General features: G+C 36.7%; 1 protein-coding gene across 3 annotated transcripts in view; it reads left to right on the top strand.

Annotated features, from left to right (window-relative positions):
* Nucleotides 1-14275, top strand: part of TBC1D5 (TBC1 domain family member 5) — a 325080-nt gene that overhangs the window by 164190 nt on the left and 146615 nt on the right. For all 3 annotated transcript variants that reach the window (XM_075051907.1, XM_075051919.1, XM_075051928.1), the window contains 3 exons: nt 11026-11134; nt 12967-13056; nt 13161-13232. In XM_075051907.1, the coding sequence (XP_074908008.1) occupies nt 11026-11134; nt 12967-13056; nt 13161-13232 (271 nt within the window). The remainder of the gene's footprint in view (nt 1-11025; nt 11135-12966; nt 13057-13160; nt 13233-14275) is intronic.

Raw genomic sequence — 14275 nt, 5'->3', positions numbered from 1 at the left:
GCACAGATTTAATGCTACTTATGTTCAGATAGTGAGCATTTCCCTTTAGGTCACAAAGTTTCTAAGTAATGTAAGTAAAAAGCACATGTGACTGGCACATATTTCTAAATATTCTGTGAGTTTGTGAATGCGTCCTGTCAGGTCACAGTGAATTTTCTAGTTGGTCTTCAGGCTCTGATGGAAGTATTCTTTGTGTACTTGGGAAGAAGCTTTACTAGCAAGAAATTATGAAAATTATTTCCTAGAACCATGTCATCAAAATTTGAAGTTCAATATTAGAAAACTTTGAACAAGGATTTAGACATATAGTAACTCTCATCTTTAAAACATAAGAAACTTGAGGAAAATATTTGAGCTCCACTCTAGTGTATTTTTTTTACTGCTATGGTTGAAGCCTTTTCTGGATGTGCAAATTGGATGGACTTCACCAAAAGGAAAAGAAAAATAGGTGTGGGTCTCTGGTTTCAGTATCTGCAATGCAGTGCCACTGGCAAGTAGAAATACTGTCTTTCTCCTACCTTCCCAAGGGCAGCTGACCTTCTCCTCGCCAAAGAGGTGAACCCCTTGCCAGCACATATGACTACAGACTATTACATTAATCTGTTTAGCCTCAGTACCAGCTGCTTGCATGTTTTTAATTATCTTATTAGATGGTATAACAGTGACCTATGAAATAAAATGAAGGTGAGTATTTTTTAACTTTATTTTACAGGCTATTTTTCTAAATATATTTTAATGACCTAATTATGACTTTTAGGGAGAGCCATTGATGCAGACATTCAATTTGGCTGATAGAATCTAACATCTCAAGGACACTTATTTTCTTCCAAGGTGGATTCATAAATTAATATTGCGTCTAATAAATACATAGCCTAAAAAAAGCTTGCTTTTCATACTTGTATTGTTAACTTACTTTATGATTCAGAGACCCATGACTACTATGCTGGATAATTTCTTAATACTTCTGTGCACTTGTATATAAGTTTAATTTCTACCCCATGTATCAAGATAAAGTTCCGTCCTGTGTGGCTTAAACCCCATGATAAGTGATGATTGCTCAAAGCTGTGGGTTATGTAGACAATGTATATTCCTCCTTCTGCTGGTATTTCAAACAGGCAGAAGATCTAGTATAAAAAAGACTTTCGTATTCCATTTTCTTCCCCTGACTTCTTACGGATTCTGCTTACCAGATGTTTTCTTTCTTACTGCAAAAAGGCAATGTGGTCCTGCTGGCTGAGGCATGTTTCTTGTGTGCCAGCCAACAACCGCAGGACTGATACTGAGCATACAGAAGAAAGACGGCAAGGGGTGCAAGCTGTTCCTCCCTGGTTTTACCCAATTCCAAAAGTAGATCATGAAACTAGTTCGATTCCTCTTTCACCTATGGCTTTTCTTGGCAGCTGAGCCAGAAATCGCTACATAGCCTCTGTCCTTATATGTTAAAGGTAGCACAAAGATGCAGGCAATTTACATGCCTCCACCTTGTGGAAAACTCTTATCTTAATCCGTTAGGAAGCAGGCCTTTCCCATCTACACAAGCCTATTTAGTCTTGTTCATACTCAGGTGGTGTTTCTTTATTGTTTCACTTTGAAGCCACCCCTGTGCAATTATAACCTATTTTTCCTAACTTTCTCCACTGTGTGTCCACATAATCAAGAGCTGTAAAGAAGAAGCGTGTTCCTATTGGGTTTTTCAAATATTTTGAGATACAAAAATTTGGGAATGCAAGGAGAAGCTTTCTCAGCTCTGTAAGGAGAACTCTTAGCGCTTGCATCCTTCCTCTTTTTACAAGGAAGTAGTAAAACTGGCATCCATATTTGTTTTGTCTTACCTAGAACCATTTCCTAGTTGCCATCCTGGTTGCTGCCATTTACGTGCAAAGAGGCCTTTTTAGTACAAGTTACTTTTGTCTGAGAACCTGTAAACTCTCTTGAATTTTATGATTCTTCTGAAAGATTACATTCCTATAATCTTTCTCTGGCTGTGGTAGTCTGTGCCAGTACTCATTTTGTCCCTATTTGTGAAGATGTTAGCAATTCCATCTTGCAAATATATTTCCAGCAAGAGAAGGTGACTCTTTGCGCTGATCACAGGTTTCCTCCAACGGCTTTTTTCCCCAAATCCAAGATCACTGTCACACCTACTGAGATCTTAGAAGATTTCCGGTTTTCTCTGAATTCTTTCAAAATTACTTTCCTTTCCTTTCCTGTTCAAGGACTTTTACAAAATTTTCAGCTCCATCTTATCCAACTTTTATTGACTTCTTCCTTCCACAGCTGATCCACTCTGCATTCCTTGCCTGTTGTCCTAAGGAATTTGCAAAGGATGTCGTAATACAAGAAAGAATAAGTTGTCATTAAGGAACTGAAACTCTATATCCAGTGTGCTTTTTCTAAGATCCAAACATTTCAACAAATTGTGGATGTTTTGATCTTTTCCTGTGAAAATTATGTTATTTTCTAAAGAGGTAGAAATGGTAATATAGGCTTGCTTTCTGTTTGTGTGCAGTGTAATCCCTTAGAAAATAGGGAAAAGCAAATTTAACAAATTTACTTAAAGCCTGAGATGCTTTCAACAGAGAATCAGAAAGGAAAAATTGAGTACCAACATCTTTTATTGGCAGGATGCTTCTTGACAGATTGGTAGCAAAAAGGAAAGACTTAGTACATGAAGAGAAGCCATGGAAGGAAGAATGGTAGTTTCTTTCTAACATCCATGGAAAGAAAGTGAAAATTTTGGGTTACTCTTAATTTATTCTGTTGTATGTGAAAATTAGCATGTATACCACTGACACCATATTCAGCTGATGCCATATTTTCCCCTGCTAATATTTGAAGTGTTTTTCATTATGGATTTCCTTTACTTTTCCACTCTCAATGATCTTTGAACTATCATGTCAGTTGGGAGAGGTGATTGAGGACTGCAGGGAAGCAAATGTCACTCCTGTCTTCAAGAATGTTAAGAAGGAGGACCCAGGGAACTGGGTCAGTCAACCTTACCTTGATCCCTGGGAAGGTGATGAAGCAGCTAATCCTGGGAACCATTGCCAGGCACATGAAGGACAAGAAGGTTCATTAGGAGTAGTCAGCATGGATGCACCAAGAGGAAGTCATGCTTGACCAACCTGATAACCTTCTACGATGAAAAGACTGGCCTGGTAGATGAGGGCAGAGTAGTGGATGTTGTCTACCTGGACTTCAGGAACGCCTTTGACATTGTCTGCCATAAGATCCTCACAGACAAGCTGTTGATGTATGGGCTGGATAAGCACAGTGAAGTGGGTTGAAAACTGGCTCAGAGGGTTGTGATCAGTGGCGTGAAGTCAAGGGAGCTGGTCATTAACAGTGTACCTCAGGTGTCAATATTAGGTCCAGTCGTGTTTAACATCTTCATTAATGATTTTGATGATGGGGCAAAGTGTACCTCCAGCAACTTTGCAGGTGACACAAAGCTGAGGGGGGTGGCTTGTACAGCAGATGGTTTTGCTGCCATCCAGAGAGACCTTGACAGGCTGGAGAAATGGGCTGACAGGACCTTCGTGAAGTTCAACAAGGAGAACTGCAAACCCTATTATTCAAAATCCTAAAAATGGAATTAATTTGTTCTAAATCAGAAGGAGGTGACACCTGTGGCAAAAGCAGAAGAAAGAAGGGCTGTATTAGTGAAAAACATTAATTTCTAAGCAAAAATTCAGTGCTAAGCTAAATAGCATGAGCAGCATGCCATGTGAGGTGAGAAATATCAGGTTGGAAAAATTTCAGAATTATTTTGTTCTTTATTTTTTTTTTTTTTTGTAAATGAAGATTTTCCTTTTTTGTAAGCACCATTAGTCCCTTAGTAAACTTGATAGAAAAGAAAGGAACACAATGGAATTGCTCTTGTGATTTTCATTTTGGCCCCAAAACCTTTCACAATTCTTCCTTCTAACACAAAATCTGGCAATAATAAATTTGAAATATTTATTAAAAGTTCTGAAGGTCAGTGTGTCTAAGTAATGCAGTGAACTTCATCATTGTCATTCATTTAAAACTCAGAATTCGCATTGTCTTTGCAGGAACACAACTAACACTGACAAGTGAATGGCATTGTATCTTTCTTGATGCTAAAGTACACTTTTTAAGGTCTTAATCATGCTGGCATTAGCTTCTAGTCCATGAGATGTGCAGTGACGTCAAAGCAAGAACATTTGCCACAGAACTAGGAGTGAGTTATTGGCTGAGTTTTAACAGCAAGAGAACCCAGAGATGATCAGTTCTTTGCTGAGTACTACCTCAGTGCTCCCACTAGCTCAGTGGGATTTTAAATGGAAGAGTTGTGTACTACACCTTCTTAACAGAACTACTGAAGGTTAAACCATATATCTTGATTTTCCTACACTTTGCTCAAAATATATCTGATGAGTGATTTCATTTTGGTTTAAAAAAAACCAAAACCACCGTGACCTAGAACTGTATGTAAAACTTGAATGCAAGATGGCAGGTTTAAGGAATTACAGTTTTTAATCCAAAGAAGCTTGAAAACAAAAGGTTTCTCAAAATAATGTACAACTGAAATAAATCTAAAGAGCAAAGACTTGCTTTTAGTGAGACTACATGGTTTTTAATGTTGGTAATAAAACCTAGTCAGTTCAAGAGATTAAAGTTATATCATGAAATCACTTATTTTCTTATGTCATTGCATGCAAAATGGGTGGATTTACAAAGTTAAGATGGAATTAACAATATTAAACAGGATTTTGCATTTGTCACCCTGCACATCATAAAATCATCCGAGTTTTGAAATTGGGTGCTTATTTTTAAATATTGTCATGACTATGCCAGTTCTAGACCTGTTCTAGCTAGTCAGGTGTGAGTAAGCAGAGACATTTGGGGGCATATTCCTGCAAAAGTTATCTCCCCTCTCCCTATTACATCCATTTTTTAGTTTGATGATTAGTAGAGCTGTAGCTTTTAACTTCTGTTATGTACTACGGGAAGCTCTTACCTTTTCTCTTAAAGAATGCATGTCTATTCGTATAACAAGGCTGCACGCGTGTGAACACACAAAGTTCACAGAGCTCTGGTTAGCTATGGGTATGAATTAGCAGAAGGGTAAAATAGCAGAAGGGAACTCTAATCTGGAGAACTAGAAGGTAAATGTTCTATGTGTACATGCAAAGGATTTCAAAGGCGTTGGGGGGATTTAAACTAGAAAGCCTTGACTCTGCAACTGGCAAATCAGTTACAATACAAAAATAAAAATAATTGAACATAATATCTATGTTTTGTTTCACCATTTTGTAAATGTGTGCATAAAGTAATGAGTAGAGGAGAACGAGCTGATGAAATTATGACTTTGAAGTGGCTGTAACAAGAATTCTTCTACAAAAACTAAGCAATTACCAGGTTGGAAGTAAAGTGCTCTCCCAGGGCCAAACCTGGCTCTTTGGCTGAGAGCCACCAAGGCGAAGTGGACAATTTGGAGTATGGAGAAAGGTATCTTGGGGTTCTGCGTCAGATCCAGTGCTGTTAGGAGAGGTGCTGGCAAAGTGTCCTGCTGCCAGTGCAGCCTTATTTCAGTTCCCCGAACTGTACTACACACATGCTGGTAGCTTAAATAGCATATCTAGCTAATAACCTTAATTTTTTGCTGGAATGTTTACCTTCAGAAAGTGATTTTTACCTTTCTTCATGCAAACCTTTTTAACTGTATGTCAGCCAAAAGTGGATGAAACCTGAACTGTTTATAGAAAAATCTGGCCTTTGAATGTTGAGCCCCCAAGAAGCGCAGCCAAGCATGTTCACACTTAACATGGCTGTTAACTCTGCCTCGTATCCTGAGGCAGGAGTTTGAGAAACAGAGGAAAATACATATATTTTCCAAGCAGATTGATAAGCCTTCACGTTAAGGCTGTCAAGTAGATTTTCAGGGTAGCAAATAAAAATCCGTGTGTTTCAGAAATGGTTTTGTTTTAGAAACTTACTGCTTATTACTTGATACTACCTTTCAATTGTTTTCCCCCCTGTTTTTGTAGAATTAACTCTGTTTTTATTACATCCTGGCTGTTGCCTCACTTTTTTCTCAACTGCTGATTTTATGGCATAATAAATAATACAAACTATGCATGTTTCTTGGATTTATGCAGTAAGTTTGAAAAGAACTGTTGCCTCTACTTAAATATAGATACTACATTCACTTATTGATGTTCCTATCAATAAAGACCTCATATTGCAAAACATATGACACAATAATTCAAGAATTTGTTTTCTTTCTGACGGCCTGTTCAGTAGCCTTTTGCTTCATTGAGTGCCTCTGGGGAGTTAAGTTTGGGTCTCAACATTTTAAAAAGCACATTTTGAAGATGAACTAAAAACAGTATAAAAAAGTGAAATTGGCTTTTCTGGGAGCATGCACACCATTTTGTTTTAAGATGATTTTGCCAATACTAGCAGCACTGCTCAAGAGTTTTCTTTGGATCTCTATAAGACTATCCATTTTATCCTTCAGTATTGGTCTAGAGGGTGGAATAAGCTTGAGATTTAGATTGAAATCTTAAATATGTATGCAAATGTTCACAGCTTTCAATAGTATTGCAGTATTCTTCCATGAACTGAGAAATATTCTTTGTTATCTTAAAGTTGTTGTAAATATTAAATTGGTCTTTCATCATGGACACAAAAAAAGGGATTTTCAAACTTGGCATAGAATATTTTAAAAATGCATGAGACAAAATAAGGATACACACTGTCTAATGACATGATAGATACTGGTTTCTTTGTTATCCACAGTTTCAAATGAAAGTGAAGTCATTATGAACAATAATATTTATCTGGTAGGTCTGAGCCCCTGCAGTCCCAGAACTGAATCTTTGCCCTTTTTCAGTGACATAGATTGTAGTTTGATCCAGCTAGTCACATTTTTACATTTCTATGGGTTTTAGTGTCTTCCACAGAGTTTGGTATTGTCTGAACATCATAGTACAAAAATGCTTCTTACACTAGCTTTAAACATTGGGAGGATCTGCATTTGTCCATGAGCAGCTTTATCCTGTAAATTGGTAAATGCAGAAGTTAACTAGCAGTGATTACTGTCTGTGCTATACCACTCCTCATTTCTATTTCTTCCTCTTCTAAACAGAGTATTTATTTTGTAATGAGCTTAGGTGGGCTACCATTGCATTCTTCTGTGTATCTATGCTCAATGCATTGATTTTGCCATTATGCTGCACATCAAAATATAGCAAAAGAGCTAGAGGCTGATGTTCCACTACTGGCTATCAGTGGAAGAAAGTCTTTGTTACCTCTCCCCAACACTGCCACAGTTCAGTGTTGCCTCAGTAAAACTCTGGGAACTACTATTTGAATTCCAGAATTATGTTCCAGGCATCTTGTTACATTGTTGGTGTCATTCATTCTTAAAGAGTTTATCATTGCTTGCTCCCCAAAGCTGGGCAATAGTGGCATTCCAATGTCTTTTACTAAGATGCTAAAGCTTAGGGATTTAAATACCTTTTCAAAAATAGGATTTAAGTGCATGTAAAATTTTACTTAGACTTTCTGATGTAAAGTCCTGCTCTTTGTGCTCCCTTCCTTACAGTGTGTTGACAGAGACATTTCTCTTTCAAATATTTGGAGTTTTATGTGTGACAATCTGATGTTGGTAATTGTGTTAATAAGCATCAGATCCACAACCTTATTTCTTATAAGCAAGAAAGTGTGTCTATCAGAGCGGACCCCAGTATAAAATTCTTTTGCAGACAGATTCAAAGTCTTGTAGTTATGACATAAATGCATGTTTCAAATGATGGAAAGGAACAGATGAGAACTAAGAACAAACCTTGCAGAACGATCCTTCAACCTTCATCCCTTCCATTGATTTGCTTGCTTTTCCATTCATACATATTGAGCACTTTTCCCACTTTGAAGTAATGCAATTGTCCCTAACTCATGCCAATAAATATTTTACATTGGATGGTTACTGCATAGATACAGCATGTGAAATTAAGTTTCTTATAGAAACATTAATCCAATTACTTTTTCCTTGTGCAGGTCTTATATTATGAAGACTTTACAATATGTATGGTAGTATATTAGACAGGATATTTAAATAAGAATATGAAATTTAAAATATGTACAAAATAACCAGAAAACATTAACATCAGCATCTGCCTTTGTTTTAATTGTACAACCTAAAGGTGGTATTAACACATGATTATGCATTTAATTTTCTAGTTTGATTAAAAACAATTGCATGTGCTTATTCATAGTTTAAGTGGTTCCAACTGGCTCTTGAAGTCTTTCACTTCAGTGAAGCAAATGGGATGTGGTAGACTTCAGTTCCAATCTTCGTTGCTCATTTCACTTTGACCGATGAGTTTTCTGCAAGCCTGGGTTAACAAGGCTCATTGATATTAGTTTACAGAATAGGGCTATATCATTTTAAAAATTATCCTTTTAGAACTGATAGCTTGTTGATATTACACAGTGTTACCATTATTGAAAAAGTCTCTAGAATTGTAAGGCTTAATTTATTAGCCTTCATTCAGAATACTTGAGAAATGAATTAGTGAATGCTGTTCAGAAAGGATTTTAGATACCATTCAGCCTTACTAAAACTGAAGCAGATTCCAGCTTCCAAATCTTTTTTTTTTCAGTTGCTTATAACTTTTCTTTTTAGTGATCCCAGCAGCCAAGGGGGGATGCAGAGGAGATATGATCTTGCCAAATTTCTTTTGGCTGTTTTAAATGTAATTTTATTCAAAACGTGTTTGGAATTGCATTACAAATTAAAAAAAAAAAAAAAAAAAAAGACAAAGCATAGTATCTGAACTAATACAGTTTAAGAAGTGTTGAAATTACTTTCTTACTGTGTAGCAATCACTCCCAGCAGTTGGTGGGAAAAAAAAAACCTGAAGAGTTTCTTTCCTCTCTGTTCTTTCTATTCAGTTACACTGGTTGAAACCTTTTGCTAACTCAGCTGACATACCGGCATTTTCAAAGGCGTTGTGGGAATGTCATCCACTTGCAGAACAATGCGAATAGCTTCGGAGTCTGACCTGTTGTGTGCACAGGGGAATGTGTCACTCTTGAAGCATCGCTGCCTTAGGGAGGCAGCTTGGCAGTAGTTACAATGGCCAATGATGCTACAAAATTTACAATGGCAAACGAAGAAAATTATACATGATAGAAACAGGAGGGTTATTTAGATAGGCATAATATACTGTAGTTACTGAGTATAAATGACTGTGAAAGAAAGGGCCAGATTTTTCTCAAGCTGTGTCTGCTGTATACCATACGTTGTATTTAAAGGAGACAGAATCATGGAAAACAATCGTAGGCAGCTTGCTGCAGAAGGTGAGGATGTATGGGAGATAGGAAGCCAGTGAAATGACCAGATAGTCTTTCCAACTTAGAGAGTAGGGGATGTGGCACGAGGAAAGAAGCTGCCCCACACCATTGGACTTACTGGCTGCTGTTTGGGTCACCTGGGAATACTGGCAGTTGGCAGAAGCGAAAGCAGCCCTTACCCCTGCAGGCTAACACTGCTTTAGTCATCTTTGCTCTTATCTAGAGTACCTTTGCTTTTCAAAGTAATTAATGATCAAGGCCCGGAAGTAAACACCCTATATTTTTAGAAAATGATCCCACCTGAAGGGTGGTGCATTCACAAACACAATGCTTCTGGTCCTAGTGTGGATCATGAGCTCACTCCCATCTCAAAGGAACAGGACCATAATTTCCTGGCTCACCAAGTCCGTTCCCCAACTATTCCCAGCAACTGTATCATATAATTCTGTTCTGAAATGGAACAAGTTTTATCTAAAACAAGGTTTAAAAAAAAGTTCCGCTCACAACTCAGCTTAAAAGGCTGAAAACTAACTTCAGCTTGGATAGATTTAGGGCAGTTTGCAAAACCAGACTTTGTTGGTATTTAGTATAACCCATTCTGTGACCCTCCTTAGCAAAGGAAATCTGGTGAGATCTTACCCTGGAGTCACAATAGCTGTTTCCCTCTTTCTGGTTTCATTTGGTCTCCCATGGAGAAGTAATAGTCTCCCATGTGACAGTGAAACACATTTCCTTGCACATAACCCAGCTTTTTCCACTGAAATTACCCTTTGGATTTTAGAGTTGGTTGCAGAAATCTGTGAGCAAGTCTTGGGCTACTAAGACCATCAGAAGGCTTATACTGTTCTTGAGATTCGTTTCAGTAGAAGGTGCAGGAAATATAGATTTAATTCTTTTATTCAAACTCAGTAGATGGTTTGGGACAATTAATTTCCAATTGTTTCCCAGTAGAGCAGATTTACTTGTATATTAATGAGGCACAGGTGTTAGGCCCCTGGTGCCTGCATGCCTGGGAGGCATATTTAGGTTGTTTATCTAGTCAGCCATAGGTACTGCAAGGTACTCAAGCTTGCCTTTAACAGTTTATACAGTGAGGCTTTTTAATTTTTTGATGTTTTTTTTGAATTTGCTAGCACCTGTTAAAATTTTAAAACTGATCATGTAGAAAGAAGTAGGAGTGATTTCAATAGTAAATAGCACTAAATGTTAAAGAAAGTCATCTTCTATTATGCTTAACTGCCCAGCTTGACATTAAGAAGAAAAGAAGGTTCATTTAAGCAAATATGTCATGTGAGGAGCTAATACAGTCAACAGTATACTTTTCTGTTGCATATTTTTGGAATAGGTACTTCTTTGTCTACAGCTGAAACATGAATGTGCTTATATTAATATTCATTTTTCTTGTTTATTCACTGAACTGCAGTACCAACATTTTAGAGGAAATGGAATAGCCTCCATAGACATTATGAATTTCAGTAGCTGGCATAATTATAGCGATCTACATATTCATTAAATCCAAAGAAGAAATGTGTCCAAAAAGACAGCCATGCGTTTAGAAATGGTACACAACTAAATATATACATTAAAAAAAAGTTCCTTTCCTCTGCTTATCCAAAATTGTGTAGTGTCATATAGTCCTTAAATCAGCTAAGGCTTTTTTTTGTTTAAATGTTCATTCCTTTTGCTTTTGCATGCAGTAAAGAATGGGAAGAACTATTTGTAAACAACAATTACTTGGCAACTATACGGCTGAAGGGGATTAATGGGCAGCTGAGAAGCAGCAGGTTCCGTAGTGTTTGCTGGAAGGTAAGAAGAGAAAATATTTATTTACAGTTTGTGGTTGCAATATATCAACACATTACCTGATGCGCTGGAAGATTATTGATGCAAAGAATCATGAATTTTCCGAGACACTTCATCCCAATGTTTTCCTACTCATTTTTATAATTCATAGGACATTTGCTAATCATATTGAGTTGCCTTAAAGCTGAATTGTGGATGATAGCAAAAGATTCCTAGGAAAGAATATCTTTGTGCTGGGTAGTGTGTTTAGAATTGAGTGCCACACAACCAGTTCTCCTCTCAGTCTGTGCAGTGAAGTCATACATTGGGAAAAAAAGGAAGTTTGTCTCACAATTTATGTTTTGTGGAACTTGGGACTCCTTTAAAATAAGTCTGATCCTTCTGCTAGCAGCTTTTCCCACTGAAATGAGAAAATGAAGACCAATCCCTCTTGTAATGACTGGATAGAGGGGGAAGCCAGGTCCTCCAATCTTAAAACACAACAGGTCCTCAGGGGGGTCTTACTCTATTTTTTAAAGTTGCAGGGGAAGGAGAAGAGAAAGAAAGCAAAGTAATACTGCGATGCTATATAAAGTCCAAAAGAATTTTGTTGCACTGGCATCAGGTCTTCTGTTCTGCACTAACTAAGACGGTAGAGAACTTTTTCCTTAGTAGAGCTGCTGTATGTTAGCACTGATAATTTAAATGACCTTACTTGGAATTTCTCAAGCTTCATTTTGGCACAAAGACATATAAAAAGAAAATGAAAATACTCTTTGTATATGAATGAAAGAAATTTGAAATTTGAAATGTGTGTAGCATTGAATAAATTTAAAGTTAATGAAAATACTTTCTTCAGGAGGCCAGATGAATATATGCCACAAGCATTGTTTACCAGTCTGCTGCTTCTTGAGCCTCTAAATTAGGAGGTCATAACTCAAAACCCTGAACTAAGAAAACCATCAAGTCCCTCACTGTCCGCTAATTCATCAAGGAGTGGTTTTATCTTAGAAATAAGACTGGTTTTATTTGCATGTCCCAGTATGGGTTAGGGCCCTAGTTTAGACTGCCTGTTTTAAAAATATTATCTATGTTTTTGTTAAGTTCTGAAATATTTAAGTATTTTTAGTTACTTGGGAATTATTTCTGTTTGTCACTTTACTGTTTCTTAACAGTTTATAATGTGTAAATAAAAACATTTAAAAAGCAAGAAAATACTCTGGTTTTCATTACTTTATATGCAATTAAATAGTATTTTCCAGTAGATGTTTCTTTCTAAGCCTTTTTAAACAGAAATGTGAAAGAACTGAGATGTAGGCATTCTCAAGGACTTTTTGCAAAATTGTCTCTTTTAACTGTCTGGCAGAATTCTAGAACATGTTTCTTTTCTATAGATTAAGATTTTCCCTTTCCACATTTCTTAGGTAGAGTATATCTCTGAGTGCTTACTTTCTGCTCTGCATTCATATTTGGTTTTAAGCATGTTGCATTAGCTCATCAGTATTATGTAAATAGCTTCAAGTTTGTATATTTATTTTAATCTCTGTGCATTTTGTTTTTGCCTTGGAAGTCTCAATTAACTTTACTGAAGTTGTGACAGTTTACAAAGCTTGAGTTTGTGGCTTCAGTTGTTTTTAATGCTTTATTTTGTACCACAGAACTGCTTTGTTTCTAGCTCCCTATTTATTGACTGGAAACTGCTAAAGCCAGGAGTATTTTATAGGACTTTGCTTTCTTCTTATGTGTCGAGTACTTGCTCATCCTTTCTGAGGTGGTTTATGCTGTCTGGTAGAATTTATATGAAAAACTATGTTAAATTGATGAAACTTAATGGATTTATTTTATTTTGTTGATAGTTATTTCTGGAGGTTCTACCCCAAGACAGAAGTCAATGGATTAAAACCACTTCAGACTTAAGAACTTCTTACACTAAGATCAAAGAAATTGTAAGTTGGTACAAAATAGGTTCTCTACTCTCATGCTTTGACATAGATATTAATACTTATAGTATAACAGAAAAGGATTTGATTTTTTTTCTGTTTTTACCCAGCACATTACAAACCCTCGGAAAGCAGGGCAGCAAGATCTGATAATCAACAACCCACTCTCTCAGGACGAGGGGGTAAGTTGACCCTTGGTTCTATCAACATGTGCTACTACAATTCTCATCACCTTACTGAAACAAGTGAGTCCTTGCTGAAGAAGGCAAAATGGCAGGTGCTGAAATCTCCCTCCTAAATTTCCAAGCTGACCTGTGTTCACAGGCTCTGCTGAACAACCAGAAATGCTCATTTCCAGGTTATTATTCTGATTTTTCAGGTTTTATTGCAGGGAAGGCTGTGATGAACAAAAAATCAGTGCTGGACTGTAAGTCCAGTTTCACAACGTATCCTTTCTTTAACTGATATGCTTTTTTATCACTGTGTGTTTTCATTTTATACATAAAATGGGTCTAGCTGAAGGAGCATTTAAACAGTCAATATGAAGGGAATGCTGTTAACAACAAATACGGAAGAACCCTCTTCTGGACGACGGTTCAGCCTTGGAAGTTTTTCTCCAGCAAAAATAGAATTGTTGTATGTCTGAGTTGTATACATGCTTAGTTAATGTGTGAAGTACCAGGCTGCAAGATAGGCATTTCTTCCGAGGTTTTTAATTCTTTTTCATTATACTTAAAAGAAACAAAAGTTTCTTTTCTAATCAGAAGGCAGTCAGCTGCAAAATGAAAGATCCAGATTTTAAAGAAATACTGAAAATGTGGTAAAAGTATTTGGCCTGACTGTCATTAAGTGCAGAGCAACCAACTCTCATTGAAATTAATAGGATCTCCTAGGAGCTTGGTATTTTCAAAGGCATGACACTTTGAGGAGGGCTTACATGTAGATTTTGGAGCTTAAGTTGGGGCAACTTTTTTTTTTTTTAACGCTGTTTTTCTACTGCATTTTTTTATACCTGAAAAGCTTTTAAGTATTTTACAGCACATATCCTTAAGCTTTTCTGTTAATTATGTTACCATTTTTGAAAACTCTTTTTTATCAAATTTTCAAAATAAAATAATACCATGAAAATAATTTGTTCAGCTGCATTTAAGAGATTTACACCTGGAAAGACTGTCACAGATATCTTTAGTGGCACTACTTGTACCTCCATTTTGGTCACAAACGG

The sequence above is a fragment of the Buteo buteo genome, chromosome 2, assembly GCF_964188355.1.
Source record: "Buteo buteo chromosome 2, bButBut1.hap1.1, whole genome shotgun sequence".
Lineage (NCBI taxonomy): Eukaryota > Metazoa > Chordata > Aves > Accipitriformes > Accipitridae > Buteo > Buteo buteo.
This window is presented reverse-complemented; position numbering and strand designations above follow the sequence as displayed.